Source organism: Callorhinus ursinus, unplaced genomic scaffold (genome assembly GCF_003265705.2).
Source record: "Callorhinus ursinus isolate GAN/ISIS: 27379988/994484 unplaced genomic scaffold, GSC_fseal_2.0 scaffold6, whole genome shotgun sequence".
Taxonomy (NCBI): Eukaryota; Metazoa; Chordata; class Mammalia; order Carnivora; family Otariidae; genus Callorhinus; species Callorhinus ursinus.
The window spans coordinates 35,908,595-35,925,735 of record NW_027397068.1 but is presented as its reverse complement, the minus strand read 5'-3'; the positions used below and the strand labels follow the sequence as shown (position 1 = coordinate 35,925,735).

Genomic DNA, 17,141 nt, shown 5'->3' with positions numbered 1-17,141 from the left:
GACTCACTTCTGTACCTTGCGGATTTCAAATTCTTAACTTTATCTTGATGGGAGGCTAATTGAAATTTGTACAATATTTCCTTTTCAAGACAGCTACACTTGTACATATCTCAGGTCTGTGGTGGCTAGTTTCAGCTCTCTGTCTCAATAGACTTGATAAGGCAGTATTTTGGTTAATATGTAGTGAAGTTCTTAAAGTACTCTAACAAACTTCCTCATCTTTAACTCACCCTCAGAGTATTTGTCTATTAATTTCAGCTTTGTTTGCTTTTTAATTCTGAAATATGTATTGGGTTTCAAAGGGTTCTGTTTTTCCCCTCTGCAGCATCGTTTGACTCTGTTTTTCTGATAGTTCTTCATTATAATGGTGTCAGTTTGCTCAGGCAGAGATGGTAAAAAACCCAGTTTCCTGCAGAGCTGAACCAAGCTCAGAGAAGTGAAACGGTGGATGATCCGAAGTGCTCCAGTTTCAGACGGTGCAAGTGACACACGCTCGCTGAAATGCAACTTGCATTTTCTACGTTGTTCACTTCCCATGCAAAGCGCGCTGCTAGGATCTAACCTTTACACAGGGGGTGACTTTCTTTGAGAGTAAAAGGAAACTAAATTATGAAATAGCTCTTACGTGACTATTACACGCTATCTAGGATTCAAAGCTCTCGAGTAAATGGTCTAAATATTATTTTAAAAGGCAAAGATATTCTCACATGTCAAAAAACCTCCCCCAAACTCCACCAGCCACTCTTTCAACGGAAACCTAAAGAATTGATATAGTGGGATGGAGAAAATGAGAAGAACAGTCATCTAAAAATCGCCATTGGTGAAGTGATGAAGAACATTTGCTGGCTTATTCTGAAACTTGTCAATGTTGCGACTCTTGGCCACATATGGATTTCTGTGGTACAGTGTACGGTTTTACACAGCTGCCTGAAGTCATGTGTAACTAACCTGGTAAGTTTTGCTGCTCTAATATTTGTCTTTGCAGGAACTGGAACGTGTAGAATTCAGCTTGTTATAAACGAGTGAATGATTTTCTCATGAGAAGTGGTAGCAAGGCAAGAAAGATTTTTTCCCCCCAAATAAGTTAGGAATGTTTTTAATTACAGAAGGTAGGGGAAGGCTGTTTTATTTCTTTAAGTTATCTGTTCATAGCTTGTGTGTGTGGGGGGGGGGAGGGTGTAGGAATTGGGTTAAAGAGGCTTACATGCAATAAATTTTGCATGCTATAAAAATGCCAATTTAAACTCATTTATTTCAAAACCATTTATGTTTGTCTTGAAGCAAGAAATAGGTTTGGCCACATGGCAATGCCTACTGGTTGCAGACCGCAGCAGCATTTATATTGTGGATGGATGGTTGTATCAGGAGGTGGATGCCAAGGAAGCAGATGCAGATGCCATATAGAACAATGTTTTATTTGAAAAGCAAGAATTGTTTTTAAGTTCCTTTCCTTCTACCTGTGCATTTGTAGTTTTTTCAGTAATGGGTTTTTTGGGTATCCTTCCCCTATAAATTGTTTCATATCTTTCAGTTACTGTGACATTGTCGTGCTTCAAAAAGCCCCTGAATCAACTGTAAAAACCAAATACATTCTAGTCAGGGAAAGAAGCACTCTTCTTATCTAGATACAAAGGAAATAGCCTGATAGCTTACACGTTAGGATACTTATAGTCCTACTTTTTAGAATAATAAAAGTACCCAATACAGTACTCATTGTTATGCTAAAGTATTGGAGGCAGATGTCCGCGTGGTGGTTAAAAAAGATAATTATCTGTGTTGCATGCCTCTGGCTTAATTTAAACTATAGATTAAAACACTACTTAAGGGGCGCCTGGGTGGTTCAGTTGGTTAAGCGACTACCTTCGGCTCAGATCATGATCCTGGAGTCTCAGGATCGAGTCCCATGTCAGGCTCCCTGCTCAGCAGGGAGTCTGCTTCTCCCTCTGAACCTCTTCCCTCTCGTGCTCTCTATCTCTCATTCTCTCTCTCTCAAATAAATAAATAAAATCTTAAAAAAAAAACACTACTTAAGCTTTCTATGGGCAGTAGCACTTTTTTAAAAAGTTTGGCCTTTTATATAAATCACTGTTGAAGACCTCATTGCCATTAATGTGGAATTGTATGCCTTAGGATTTTACAGTCATCATCCAAACTTAAACATGGAAAAATAAGACTATTAGATGTATTCGTTACTGAATATTTTAAAAATTTCCCCTGATTATAATAAGAACATATATTCACTGTAAAATATTTAAAAGGTAGAGAAGTAGCGAAGGATAAAGAAAAAAGCATTTTCTCTTCAAATATGTATATAATTTTACATACAGTTTTATACCCGTCTTTTTCATGTAACATGACGTTGTAAGTTTATCCTATACCCTGACGTTTTTATGGAAACAGGATCTTCAGTCTATTTAGAATATTTCCATCCTATAAATGTATCACCATAATTTGTTAATTTCCCCTTACTGTCAAAACTGATACAGTTTGTTTCCATTACTGTAGTCTCCATTTTTTTTTTTTATTTTGTTTCGGTTTTTAGTTACGTTTAGTTTCGTCTTATCTTTATGTGGGCTCCTGGGTTTCAGGCAGTAGGAGTAGACAGCATGTTCCTTCCGCTTACCACCCACAGACACAGGCTCAGCCCATGTGGTGGCCACTGGGAGAGACAGGGTCTGCCAGTTTGCCTAGTGCCTGTCATCAATGTTCTCCATCTGGGCCTCCCACACAGGGCCTGGAGGGAAAAAGCTAGGTGAATGAACAGTGAATATAGCCATGGATCAGGGGAAAGGATATGTAAAATGCTTGAGTTTATGATACTGTTTGCATTTTTTGTGTGTGCCATTCTTTGTAGCCTGGACACTTGCTGCAAAGGTCATCTTTGATTTCCCTGGGTGGTTCTTGATCCTGAGGCATATTTGCTTTTTTAAAAAGAAACACAGAGTCTTATACAAAGGAATGTTTAGAATTGCTGTCCAAATGTGCACAGATCATAGTTCTGTGCTGAGCATGAGTAGTTTACGTCCATTGACAGATCTGTAGGTATTAGTTGAATGTAGTAATTGACTTAGTATTTTTGAGTTACATGTGCCTGTGCTGCAGACAACAAAAAATAATCAGTGTTCTTCAGAACACTAGTATTATGGCATCCTTCATGAAAGAGAAACAAAAGAGACCGAGGAACTAGCATTGAGAAATTCTCTGTTAGAAGTATCAATTCAAGGGCGCCTGGGTGGCTCGGTCATTAAGGGTCTGCCTTCGGCTCAGGTCATAGTCCCAGGGTCCTGGGATCGAGTCCCACATCAGGCTCCCCACTCAGCGGGAAGCCTGCTTCTCTCTCTCCCACTCCCCTGCTTGTGTTCCTGCTCTCTCTATCTCTGTCAAATAAATAAATAAAATCTTTAAAAAAAAAAGAAGTATCAATTCAATGCAAGACTATTAGAAACAAGGGTTCAGAGGTTATCCTGTTAAAAAAGGTACAAACAGGGATACCTTTCTTGTGTATCCATATATAACTTTATAGCAAGATGATAGAACAAAACCAGAATCCAAAAAATGCCATAAAATATCCAGGAATGAGCACAGTTTGTATTTGTATAGGAGTGGGCAGATCAGTAAAATGGAATACAGTATGGGAGTTAAGCCATGCACACAAGGGAGTGTGGAGTATGATAAAGATGGCAGTTCAAACCAAAGTGGGGCTGTTCCTTTAAAATACAAAATAACACCTTCCTTCTGGAGGTGAATGGATAAGTAAACTGTGGCACATCCAGACAACAAAATATTATTCAGAGCTGAAAAGAAATGCGCTTTCAAGCCATGAAAAGACACGGAGTGAACTTTAAAGGCATACACTAAGTGAAGGAAACCAATCTGAAAAGACTACATACTGGATGATTCCAACCATATGACATTTTAGGAAAGGCAAAACTATGGAGACGATGAAAAGATCAGTGGTTGCCAGGAGTGGGTTTGTATGTGGTGGGGAGTTGAATAGGGAGATCACAGAGGATTGTTAGAAACGGCAAAAATACTCTATATGATATTGTGATGGATACATGTTACTATACCTTTGTCCAAACCCACAGAATATACAACTCCGAGAGTGAGCCTTAAGGTAATCTATGGACTTTGGGGGATTATTATTGTGTAGATTTATCCTTGGTAAAAAACTACTATTCTGCTGAGTGATGTGGATAATGAGAGAGGCATGTGTGGGGGCCGGAGGTATTTGGGAAATCTCTGTACCTTAATCTCAATTACACTGTAAATCTAAAACTGCTCTAAGAAAATGAAGTCTTTTTTTAAAAAATATTTTATTTATTTATTTGAGAGAGAGAGAGAGAGAGAGAGAGAGAGAAGGGGGAGGGGCAGAGGGAGAGAGAGAGAGAAGCAGACTCCCTGCTGAGTGTAGAGCCCACTGCGGAGCTCAGTCTCAGGACCCTGAGATCATGACCTGAACGAAAACTAAGAATCGAGTGCTTAACTGACTGAGCCACCCAGGTGCCCCAAAAATAAAGTCTTTAAAAAAAGTTTAGGCGGGGCGCCTGGGTGGCTCAGTTGTTAAGTGTCTGCCTTGGCTCAGGTCATGATCCCAGGGTCCTGGGATTGAGTCCCACATCAGGCTCCCTGCTCAGCTGGAGACCTGCTTCTCCCTCTCCCACTCCCCCTGCTTGTGTTCCTGCTCTCGCTGTGTCTCTCTGTCAAATAAATAAATAAAATCTTTAAAAATAAATAAATAAAATAAAAAAGTTTAGGCAAATTTTTTAAAACCTAACTCCTTACAATACTACCAGATTCACATAGATTCCAGGAGTTATTAAAAAATACTGTGATTTAAATACAAACAAAATAACAGAAACAAAACAAGACTTCACCCTGTAGATATATTACAATAAATTAAGGGTGAATATTTCTACAGTCTTGGAGTGGCAATGCCTTAAGAAGCCTGCTTCAAAAATACAGAATCCCTACAAGAAATTATTCATAATTTAACTACTTAGAAGCTTAAAACTATTTGGCAATAAACAGAATAGAAGAAAAACAAAGCCAAAAAATGGAAAAAGTATTACATTTGATGAACAGAATTTTACCAATCCTTATATATAAAAAAGTATTTAAAATAAGTTTAGGGGGCGCCTGGGCGGTTCAGATGGTTAAGCATCTGCCTTCGGCTCAGGTCATGATCCCAGGATCCTGGGATCGAGTCCCGCATCAGGCTCCCTGCTCCTTGGGAGCCTGCTTCTCCCTCTGCCTCTCTCTCTCTCTCTGTCTCTCATGAATAAATAAATAAAAAATCTTAAAAAAAAATAAATAATAAAAATAAATAAAATAAGTTTAGGGACTCCTCAGTGGCTCAGTCAGTTAATCCTCCAGAACTTTATGCACTTTATGCAACATTGGTTCTTTGGTTCCTGTGTCTGATTACTTAAGTGAACCCCCACAATGCCAGGCCATTGGATGAGGCTTTCAAGAAACAGGACTTCTGTAGCATTCCTATGTAATAGGACATCTTGAGTTCATGGGTTTATTCCTTCTGTATGTATTTATGAAAGACGTCTTATCCCTCCAGACTGTTTTAGGTACTAAGGATAGAGTGAAGGGCAAAAGGAATGGTGCTTACCTGGAAGGGGAGAGAACTCAGTGAACTTAGTGATAAACAGATCTTCTCTTCCCTCTGAAAAGTGCAAGCTATTCAGAAGCCCTCGAGATGCTTCAACCACCTGGAGTGGGGTGTGCCTGGGTGGCTCAGTGGGTTAAGAGTCTGGCTCTTGGTTTCGGCTCAGGTTGTGTCATGATCTCATGGGTCATGGGATCCAGCCCCACACCTTGTGCCAGGCTTCCAGCTGGGCTGGGAGTATGCTTCAAGATTCTTCCCTTCTGCCCCTTCCCCTGCTTGCACGCTCATGTGTGCTCTCTCTCAAATAAATAAATAAATCTAAAGAATGCAAAACAAAACGCCTCCTTTGGATTTTCTATCATCTCCTGGAACACACCTTGCTTATAGCACTGGGTCAGCCAAGGTCAGATGGCATGCTCCTTGCTGGATTAATTGTCTCTTCAATACAATGGTTCAAATCCAGCAACTCTTCAGGGGAAGTTCTGAGCAGTACCAATTAGAGGTACTAGGAGTATTCACTTAGTTATCCTCTGCTCATAATTCTAAGTCAGTCAGTGAGGCAGGCTGATGATTGGATCATATGCATATAACATAATTCAGGCACATGTCTGATCATCATAGGCCCAATATTGTCATCCTTTGTAAGCCTTTCAGTTTATCAAGGACTCTAGTCACATAAAAACCAGGGAGAGGGTGAACAATTTATAGCTTTCCCCCCTTAGTTCCTATTTCTTTTATTTTCTCCTAGCGCAAAAAAGTTCTTAAAGTTTGTGAAAATATGAGAAAAAAACCAGAGTAATCTGATGTTTTACTATATGTAAAATTCTGAATTTGTAGGGGCGCCTGGGTGGCTCAGTTGGTTAGGTGACTGCCTTCGGCTCTGGTCATGATCCCGGGGTCCTGGAATTGGGCCCCGCATTGGGCTCCCTGCTCGGCGGGAAGCCTGCTTCTCCCTCTCCCACTCCCCCTGCTTGTGTTCCCTCTCTCGCTGTCTCTCCCTCTCTCTGTCAATTAAATAAATAAATAAAATCTTTAAAAAAAAATTCTGAATTTGTATTTTTTTCACTATTCTTAGTAAGACTGCTTAAAAAAAAACAAACCTGACCATAATTCATCTTTAACCCCCAAGCCCTTTGACTTGATGAATTGACTAAAGTCACAGGCTTATTTCATACCGTGTGAGAATTTATATGTCCATTGCCCTTAACCACCCTTATGGTCCCCCTCCTTGATCATTTCTGCAGAATTCTTAGGCATTCCATCTTATAATTTGCATTGGCATTTTACCAGATTTCATAACTGATTTAATGACTTTAAAACATTGTACTTTATAATTAAAAAACACAGAGGAGGCGACAGTATCCCAGGAAGCTTTTTTTTAAAAAAAGTGTGGTAGTCGTACTGAATGTAATATTGATTAGCTGGTGTTTATGATCTCCTTCTTCACTTCAGGGCCGGCAGCTTGACATTGGCACACCATATAATCTGAGCGAAACTGTGAGTAATCACTTCCACTGTCAGGAAGTTTATAATGTTTGCATTGATAAAAATGGGACAATGGTCAGGTTTTACTACAATAAGAATAATTCCTAAGTAAAGTCTCATTTATTTTTCCTTGATGGAGGAAGTTCAACTGAAAATAGCAAGAAGTCTGAATTATGGAATATTAAAAAATGAACTCAGGCACAGTGTGTTGAAAAAGAAAGAACACAGGACTAATCCAACTCCATGATTTTGATTCTACTTGGCTGTGTGGCTTGGGGCAAATTACTTAATATTCCTGAGACTTAGTTTTATTACATGTTATCTGAGAGGGTTGGATGAGATGGTTTCCAGTGTTTTTTCTAACAATGACATTTATGGTTTTATTATTTTTCTGCACCTGTATCCAATTATTCATCGTGTTTGGTGACTCAAAATATAAACATGAACACACTTCCAGAACTGTGGATCTATTTAGGTTTTGATATGCTGCCTTCCAGCTGAGTTCCCAGTTTTGAGTTTTGCTTGTTGTGTAAGGACATTGCCAGGACCCACGATATGCTTGATGCCACGGTGTCCAGGACTTTACCTGCTGCCAGCCACCCAGGGGACAGTGTGCTCCCTGAAGGTTGGGTGATCTCCGGGTTCTAGGCCTGCCCACGCCACCTCCCCTCAGCAACCCCGCTGTCCTGCGGTGAGTCACACCAAGCCCTGCTCTGCCTGGAGATAGGAGAGTTCTGCTTAGGATTCCAAAGGTCCTGATCCTTCTGAGGCCACAGATTCCTGGGTAGATACATTTTGTTAGTATGTTGCACTAGTCAGGTGGCAAGAAGAAAATCACCCTTCTCTAGTCACCATTGTCTCTTAATATATCTCTTGCAGTGCATCCAGGGATGTCATTTTTGGAACTCTGTAGATGAGGAAAACTGTGCTTTAAAGTGTGTAAGTATTAATTATGTTTCTGTTTTGATACTAATATTTCCTTCAAAAGAAAAGTTATCTAAGAGGATTCCCATTTGAATTTCCATTGGTTTTCAATGGCCTGAGTGATACATAATAGTGGGGAAAAATTGAAATAAAGGCTATTAATGCAACTGGAGACCCAGGAAGGTTAATGCAAACTGTGGAACCCAGGGATGCCCAATTGCTCCAAACTATAATGGCCTTTTAGTAGAATGTCAGGCACTTGTCAAATTTCCTAGTCCTGTGCTTCTCAAATGTTAAAGTACAGTTATCTAAGGATCTTGTTAAAATGCAGATTCTGATTCTGAAGACCTGGGGTGGGACAAGCTCCCAGATGATGTGATGCTTGTAGTCCCCAGATGACACTTTGGCTAGCAAGGCCCTAGATCACGTTCGAAGTTTCTCTGCAGGGAACATGGCAGCAATCCAATCCAGAGATTACAAACTCCTACGTTTACTCCACTCTATGGAGAAAATACATCCCCAACTACTTTATTTTTCATTTTTTTTCAGACTATTTTTCATTTTTAATTAACCCCAGCTTTGCCACTTAGTGTGTAACTGGTTAAGGTACTTAACCTCTTGGTGCTTTACTTTCCTCCTCAATAAATTCGGATAATAATAGAATCTCTCTCTTAAGGATAATGCCTGATACACCGTAATTATTCTGGTCTAGTGAATAAGAGTTTTGTCATTTAGAAGCAGGTTCCTTTGTTCAGGTTGTTCAAGTCTGAGGTTGAATCATGGTATTTTGGGGTAATCCTAATATTGTTTTCTATTAATGAGTGAAACTACATCATTGAGATTTAAATAAGACATTAACTTCTCCTTCCCAATGGTGCTCATAGCTTTTCTGGAATGGTCTGTGCTCGGGTCTCTATGACAGGCTGAGGCTTACTCTCACGTTCGTGACTGCGTGCCCCATAGAATGGGAGTTACCGAAAGTGGTGCCGGCACTATCTGGATTTGGGAACTATCACACATTCTAAAAATTCTTTTACATCTCTTTGGTGCCACTTTTTACGAAGTCCAGTGGAAATCATCCTTCGTCTAGTCCGTGTTTGCTGGCGTTTGCTCCCTGCCTGTAAGCCCCTCAGAACAGGTCTCTCTCCTTCTTGCTCACACTGTTTCACCCAAGACCGTGAGAGGCACAGAGCAGGTGCTCTGACAGCACTTGCCAAGTGAATGAGTGGGAGGTACCAAACGGTGACAGTCCAGGCCGTACAGTGGGCATCAGAGCCACTAGTCTGGGCAGGGGAACCTTCGCTGGCCAGAGTTATTGGTCGTTTTCAGGTCAGGTTCTATCTCCACTGGGCATCTGCCAACGCCTCTTCATTCTCTAACCTGGTCCACCACAGATTACCTCTTAGTTGACTGGGAGTTTCCAGTAGACATCAAACTGTACCATTTCTCCAGTGATGCAAACATAACTTTTTTTTTTTTTTTTTTTGAGAGAGAAAGAGCACATGAGCGAGGAGGGACAGAGGGAGGAGAGAGGGAATATTTAAGCAGGCTCCAGCTCAGTGCGGAGCCCAGCACGGGCTCCATCTCACGACCCTGAGATCATGACCTGAGCCAAAATCAAGAGCCTGTCGCTTAACCAATGGAGCCACCCAGGTGTCCTGCAAATGTAATTTTTATAGCTGTTCATACAGTGGCCTGCCTGGACAGGAAGGCCCAGCTCTGGGCTCCTTGATGTTGATTGTTTTTATTGGTTATTTGTCAATGGTGGGGCAAGAAATTAATTTGAAAGAAATATAAAGCCAAGTGTCATTAAAATTATTTACAACCTTAAGGATTTTAAGTAATTTCACTTTTCTTTGCTCTTATGCAGAACGACACCTATGGCACTGTTTATGAGGTGAGTTGGCCATCACCAAAAAGATGTCCTCAATCCCCGTGTCTTTATCTCTTATGTTTAAAAAGCTATTAAAATAAGAATGAAGAAGCCTGACTAATCTCAGTGCACAAAAATCTTTCTCATGGGAGTGCTATTTATCTGGGTATAAAAATGACTGTAAGATTCCATTTTTGACACAAATACTTGCTGTTTTAAATACACATGTGCATATATATGTGTATGTGTATACACACTTATTCATATAGATACATATATACTACTCTAATCTGCTTGGACAGGTTCTAATTTTGGGAGCCCGGTGGGGAGAGGGTGGGGGTGGGGAGAGAGGAGGGGATCCATCTAGGAATACACTTACCTCTGCTGATTTCATCTTCTTCCCCATAAATCACAGTAATCTATCATTAAATATGTATATTAAAAAAGAACACTGTAGTTGCAATTTTCTTCCTTATTCAACAAACTCCTTTGATAACACTTTTAAAGCATAGCTTTTAAGATATTTTATTTTTTATTTTTTTTTCCCTGCTACGATAGTAAGTGTCTTCATGCTGACTTCGGCTGCTCAGGTCTCTTTCTTCAGCTCCTCCTCCCTATGCTGGCTCCTCCCCTGCACTGGAGTTTCTCCTCTTTTTCAGAAAGACCTTAGGAATTTTGATTTTTTTCCTACTTGATCTTCTTTAACTGTTCTGGATTCTATGGCCCTCAGAATTAGTTTTAGGTTGACCATAGAGGTTTATGGTTTATTTCTCAGTTTAAAACCTAGGTTGTATTCTATTTAAATGTCCTTGAAACCAAAGAACAGAACTATTTTATTCTGCCTGGGAAAGGATTATAACTTACCATGCATCAGTAAAACAGAAAAATTTCTTTTTACTAGAGAATAAAACTAAACAACAAAAAAAGTTACATTGGAACATTTTCTCAATAGTCTGTGCTTACTCTGCACCTGAGTGATTTTCCCCTGGGAGTAGATGGTGGTGGGGGGGGGGCGGCGGGGGGGGGGGGGGGGGGGGGGTGTCAGGGCTGGCTAAGAAGAGGTGAAACGGGGCAGGGGGTGGATTCACTCCATATGTAAAAAAACAATTATAGGTCTTTCCTGATTGAGATTTAAAAAAAACCCAAAAACTGTCTTAGAATCTTTTTATGTGATTAAAGTAACATTACCACTCTTCCCCCCGCCAAAACCATCGCTGGGAAGATTGTGTTAAGAAAATCAGGGATGGGGCGCCTGGGTGGCTCAGTTGGTTAAGCGACTGCCTTCGGCTCAGGTCATGATCCTGGAGTCCCGGGATCAAGTCCCGCATCGGGCTCCCCGCTCAGCGGGGAGTCTGCTTCTCCCTCTGACCCTCTCCCCTCTCATGCTCTATCTCATTCTCTCTCTCAAATAAATAAATAAAATCTTAAAAAAAAAAAAAAGAAAATCAGGGATGGTTCAAGCCTCTCAAGCATGGAAACAGCCCGAGATTGGATTTCTAATGAGGTAGCTCCCTGGCGGTCAGTGAGCTGACCTGCTGTCTGCATCTGTTTGACGTCCAGCTTTTCTCTCGGTGTTATAACTTACATAATTATTCTGTCTTTTCTTTGTATACTTGGCTATTTTACACTTTAAATAAAGTAGAACTGAACAGCCATACATGCTATATAGAGATCGAGATAGATATATGGGTACATAGATGTTTGAACCATCTCCATACACCTGCAGGAAATCAAACTCTTCAACCGTTAATGCTTCAACCTATGAAGCTGGGAATTTCTGCACATGTTCCTTGGAGGAAATAGTGTTGGAAGAGTTAGCTTAGCAAACTATAACTTGGAAAATGATGTTAGCCAGTGAGATGGCTTATCCCTGATAATTAAAAACACAAATTAGATCATATTGTTCCTAAAAACCTTTCTATGCCTTTGTGTTGCCATTTGAGAAAGCTCACGGAACTACCACTTGCTGGCTCCCCTGCCTCACCTTGCACCCCCTCTCCCTTGTTCTCTGTGCCTGCCACATTGGCCTTTCCCTCTTTGGAGTATAGGGGGAACATTCCTGCCTGCTAGCTTCTGTCCTTAAGACCTCTGTGAGCCCAGATTCTTGCAATCACTCAGGTCCTGCTCCAGGCTCCTCTCTGCATGGTTCTTCCTGAGCACCCTGATGAGATGAAGCCTCCTTCCTGCCTAGTCATGCCTTATGCCTTTAACTTGTTTTATTTTCTTCATAGCACTTCTCATTATCTGAATGTATTTTACTTAAAATTTTTTTTACTCGGTTGTTGTCTGTCCTCTTCTTAGAGAATGTAAATTCCATGATAGTGGGGAACTTACCAGTCTTTCTCACTGCCAGATGCTTAAAGCCTACACCAGTGCTTGGCACACACACAAAATATGTACTCAATAAGCATTTTTTGAATGAATGAATGAATGGTTTTTAAGGAAAGGAAGACACAATTCTTACGGAGAGGCTGTACTAGGGGCATCCCAGGAGGGGAGTGGGTATGTCCTCCTTGTGTTACAGGAGTAAGGAAAGGCATTGCCAGCACGTGTGCCTGTCTGATAAACACAGGGGTGGAGCCAGAGGGATGATGAGAAAGGTGGTTTTACTACTGTGGGAGAAATGGGAGTGTGGACTAGAGAGAGACAGCAGACGGATGTGGCTAGCCCCTGGGAAGCATGAACTTGGCTTCTGCAGTGGGAATGGTAGCTCAGTGGCCTGGGATACACTGGTATAAATGTCTCATCCAGGTGCTCTGGGCTCAGATTCTGTGATTTCCTTAAATCTGACCACCTTTAGATTCTCTCCAGGCAATTTGAGCACTGGATAATGTCATTCTAAGCCCAATGTTAGATGAGAGAGAGAGGGAGAGAATCTAATTTATAGTGTTGCCTCCACTTGATATAACATTTAAACTCCTTAGAATACAAACTTCCAGTTTTAATATTAACAAGTTCTGGTGATCTGATGTACAGCATGGTGATTATAGCTAATAATTCTGCATTCAATACCTGAATGTTGCTAAGAAAGTACATCTTAAATGTCCTCACCACAAAAAAGAAATGGCAATTATGTGATAGGATGGAGTTGTTAGCTGATGCTATAGTGGTAATCATTTTGCAATATATAAATGTATCAAATCAACATGTTGTATATCTTAAACTTAGACAATTTATATGTCAATTATATCTCAATAAAGTTGAAAAAAATACAAGCTTCACAAAGTAACAAAATATTTAAATTCCTAGATCGATCAGAATTTTATTATATATTTTCCTCCGAAAAGATGCAGGAAAAATAAACCCACAATTTACTGGATAATCAGGACTAGCAATATTTCCAAATAAACACTATTCTATTTCCTTTCTCTTTCCTTGGTTTTACTTCTTGGAAAAAAATTCCATGTTACATGATAATTTTGTTGCCACTTGGTATATTTATTCTCTGCAGTTAATAAACATGTTGAATGTATTTTACTGAAATCTGCAAAAAGAATGTGAAAAGTATCCTAAGCCCTTAAATTAAATAATCCTGAGACCAGACTGAGGTATTTAAATTAATCTTTAACTAAGCAAACCCGAGCTTATCAGTCTGCACTTCCCTTGAGTGAATAGGTCAAACATTGTGCAGCTGGTATTTGCAAATAACCTGGGATGTTTAGGGCAAATGTATTGTGTCATGGTTTCCACTATCACCATGAGAAACAATAGCACGTTGTCCTAGGTATTATAATTGCAAATTGAATGAAAGCAGGAAGATGGATCATGATTGTGTTAGAGTCTTACAATTTGTGCCTTTCCTTCCTTCCTTCCTTCCTTTTCCTTCCTTCCTTTTTCTTTCTCTTTCTTCTTTCTTTCTTTGTTTCTTTTTTTTAAAGATTTTATTTATTTATTTGTTTTTTTTTAATTTTTTTTTTTAAAGATTTTATTTATTTATTTATTTGAGAGAGAGAGAATGAGAGATAGAGAGCACGAGAGGGAAGAGGGTCAGAGGGAGAAGCAGACTCCCCGCCGAGCAGGGAGCCCGATGCGGGACTCGATCCTGGGACTCCAGGATCATGAAGATTTTATTTATTTATTTGAGAGAGAGAGAGAGAGAGATAGAAACAGCATGAGAGGGGAAAGGGTCAGAGGGAGAAGCAGGCTCCCCGCTGAGCCAGGAGCCCGATGCGGGACTCGATCTCTGGACTCCGGGATCATGACCTGAGCCGAAGGCAGTCGCCCAACCAACCGAGCCACCCAGGCGCCCTCCTTCTCTCTTTGTAATGAATGCTAATGCATCTGTTAAGAGTTGCAGGAGATTTATGTCTAGGTCATGAAAATGTTTACTGTTTTAAGTTAACGAAGTAAAATGCTAATCATTGCTAGGTTTTTGTAGACCTTAAAATGTAACGTTAGTATTAGGATATTCATTAAAATGTTCAAGTTACTATAAAATTTAGTCAGTTTTTAATTTCTGAAGATAACATAGATATCTAAAATAAATAGGCATCATCTTAGGCTAGAGTTTTAGGTTATTAACTCACTAAACCTTTGACCAAGATGGCAAACATATAATTGCATTGTTGAGCTCAATGCTTCCTCATACTGTGGGGTGTCACTCGTTAGAGGATTATGAAATCAACTTAGTGAATAAGGAGTCACAACAAACAAAATGAAAGAATAGACTAGAACAGAACGGCTATGATTGCATTACAGGTGTGAGATTTCTTAATGGGATGAATTTGTTCTAAAATTAGATTGTAGTGATGATTGCACAATTCCATGAATATATTAAAAACCACTGAATCGTGTACTTTAAATCTTTTTTTTTTAAGATTATTTATTTATTTATTTGAGAGAGAGAGAGAGAGAGAGAGAGAGAGAGCAGGAACAAAAGCAGGGGGAGTGGGAGAGGGAGAAGCAGTCCTCCTTCTGAGCAGGGAGCCCGATGTGGGTTTCGATCCCAGGACCCTGGAATCATGACCTGAACCGAAGGCAGAAGCTTGGTGACTGAGCCACCTTTAAATGGGTGAATTTTATGGTATACGAAATAGACTTCAATAAAACTGTTAAAAAAGGAAAAAAAAGTACTGTTTCAAGATGTTGTTTTGTTAAATGTGTTTTGGAATTTGGGACATGGTCAAAAAAGTTTGAAAGGTGCTGTTCTAATCCCACTAGCAAAAGGAAACTTAGAGTATTGCAGTTGAAATAATTGATATACAGGTATACTTATATACCAGGCATTTGAATGTCACAGTGTAGTTGAAATGTATCAGGAAAAGCAGGAGCAAGGCGGCCCTGACTGGGATATTACCTGTCTCCACAGCGAGAATCATGTGAGGTTGGCTGCAGGAGTGCTGAAGGTGCATTCGAAGAGGAAGTGCTAGGTAAGCAGACATATTATTAAATGCAACAATACTCGACACCACTCTAGGGACCCGTGCTCATGTAAGGAGAATGAGTCATCTCTTAAAATATTTAGACTTCTATTTCTCAGCATTATAAAAATATATAAATATAGTAATAATATAATATAATATAATATAATATAATATAATATAATAATTTCAGATGTGGAAGCCATTGTGATAGAAACTCAGCAAGACTCTTCTTTCAGAGCGAAACAGGGGGAACATAGCACCTGACTGAGGTTTAGAATTTGAGATTTTTTGCCCTCAGTTCAGTAAGTGAAATTACTTCTGTCTTAATGAAAGAGACGACTATGGCTCTTAAGCAGACTTGATGTCAGGAAATGCCACTATTTTAACGAACTGAAAGCATAGGAATATTTTATTTAATGTGCATTTAATTATTCAGCTACTAGCTAGTCAATAGAGTACCTATGATATGCATGGCTCCCTACAAGGCTTCTTGCTTTTAGATTTTGAGTAAGTAGGGTACTAAGCTGTATGTCTCCAGCTCCCTCTGTCTGATTTCAGAGCAGGTTGGGTGTTGTCTAAATGGCTTTGTCCTAGTGTGTTAATTCTCTAGTGGTTTCTGAAGGACCAACTCTTTGATAAGTCACAGCCTCGATGTTAGAAGCTTTCTTTTCCAGAATTTCCAGGGTCTTCCTCCCACTAAGAGATACAGAGTTCCTTCCAGACTGGGAAATAATCGATTCTTCCATAGTTGTAGTCTTTGTTTTGATGGCTTGCACCTTGCTGTCAGTGGCTGATGGAAAATGGGGGGATCTTGCCTTGCTGACCTGATTTGCTTCTGTCTTTTAGACAGAACCCCTTGACATTTCTGTAGAGAGACATATTACATTCTTTTCCTATTGTGTAGTGGGAGTTAGCTATGGATAAAATTTATATTCTATGGTTTCCAAACTGTGCACTGAGGTACCCCAGTGCATTATATCTACCTCATAGGAAGGCATGGGGCATTTTGAACATTCAAGGGAAACACAGGATAGTTGACATCTTCTGGACATCATTGGAAGTACTAGTTGGAGGTAGTTCATGGTATAAATAATGAAATGCACTACATTCCTTTCTATAGTATATCTTTGCAATGCTGAGTTTTTTGGTGATTGCTGTGATAAAAAGAAAGTACCATAAAAAACTCAGTGTGGAACGGGAGATGGGGATGGTGGTGCCCAATCTGATTATAATATTGAGAAATTGTGCGATCCCCAGTAGGCATACAGATCCCATTAGTGTGCAATTATTTTTATTTAAGGATTAAATATATATGTTGTCTTTCAGTTTATGTGTGTTATTTCTTTCAAACATCTACTAAGTTGAAAGGACACACATACTTAAGTTACAATACTTAATTAACGGACGGAGCTGTTAGGTAATTCTTTTGGTCCAAGGAGTTATGAAAAAATTACTGAGAAACTAAAGATGCCAGAACCGAGAAAGTTTAGGAAACTTTGATTTACATTCTTTTCTTATATTCCAAAGTTACACTACCATCTTAATTATACATTCTGTTAGAATACAAGTGTAATCAATGCTTTATTTAAAATTTCTCATCGACTATGGATTAATGTCTATAGACCATTAACAAATGAGATATACCAAGGCCAAATAAAGGCATATAAATAATATGCTTATAGACCATATCTTTAGTTTGTTAGAATGAATCCTTTTGCCCATACACCTAAGATTGTGTTTGTCTCTAACACATCTGGTACCTGGTCCATTTATCTGTGAGTCTGCTACATTATTCTATTTTAGATACCATCCATGTCTCTTTTCCACAGTGGAAATGGTAATAGTTAAGAATATATTAAAGTAAAAAAAGCTATTA

General features: G+C 39.6%; 1 protein-coding gene across 8 annotated transcripts in view; it reads left to right on the top strand.

Moving 5' to 3' along the window:
• Positions 1-372: 372 nt before the first annotated feature.
• ROS1 (ROS proto-oncogene 1, receptor tyrosine kinase) overlaps positions 373-17,141 on the top strand; it is a 108,591-nt gene continuing 91,822 nt past the window's right edge. For 4 of the 8 annotated variants that reach the window (XR_012378542.1, XR_012378543.1, XM_073893829.1 and 1 more), the window contains exons 1-5: positions 373-951; positions 7,073-7,117; positions 7,985-8,044; positions 9,900-9,926; positions 15,211-15,271. Coding sequence is in view for 3 of the 8 variants with exons in the window: in XM_073893829.1 (XP_073749930.1) it covers positions 829-951; positions 7,073-7,117; positions 7,985-8,044; positions 9,900-9,926; positions 15,211-15,271 (316 nt within the window). In the remaining 5 variants the exon portion in view is untranslated. Of the gene's footprint in view, positions 952-7,071; positions 7,118-7,984; positions 8,045-9,899; positions 9,927-15,210; positions 15,272-17,141 lie in introns of those variants that run through there. The other 4 variants (XM_073893830.1, XM_073893831.1, XM_073893833.1 and 1 more) reach the window with 4 other exon arrangements.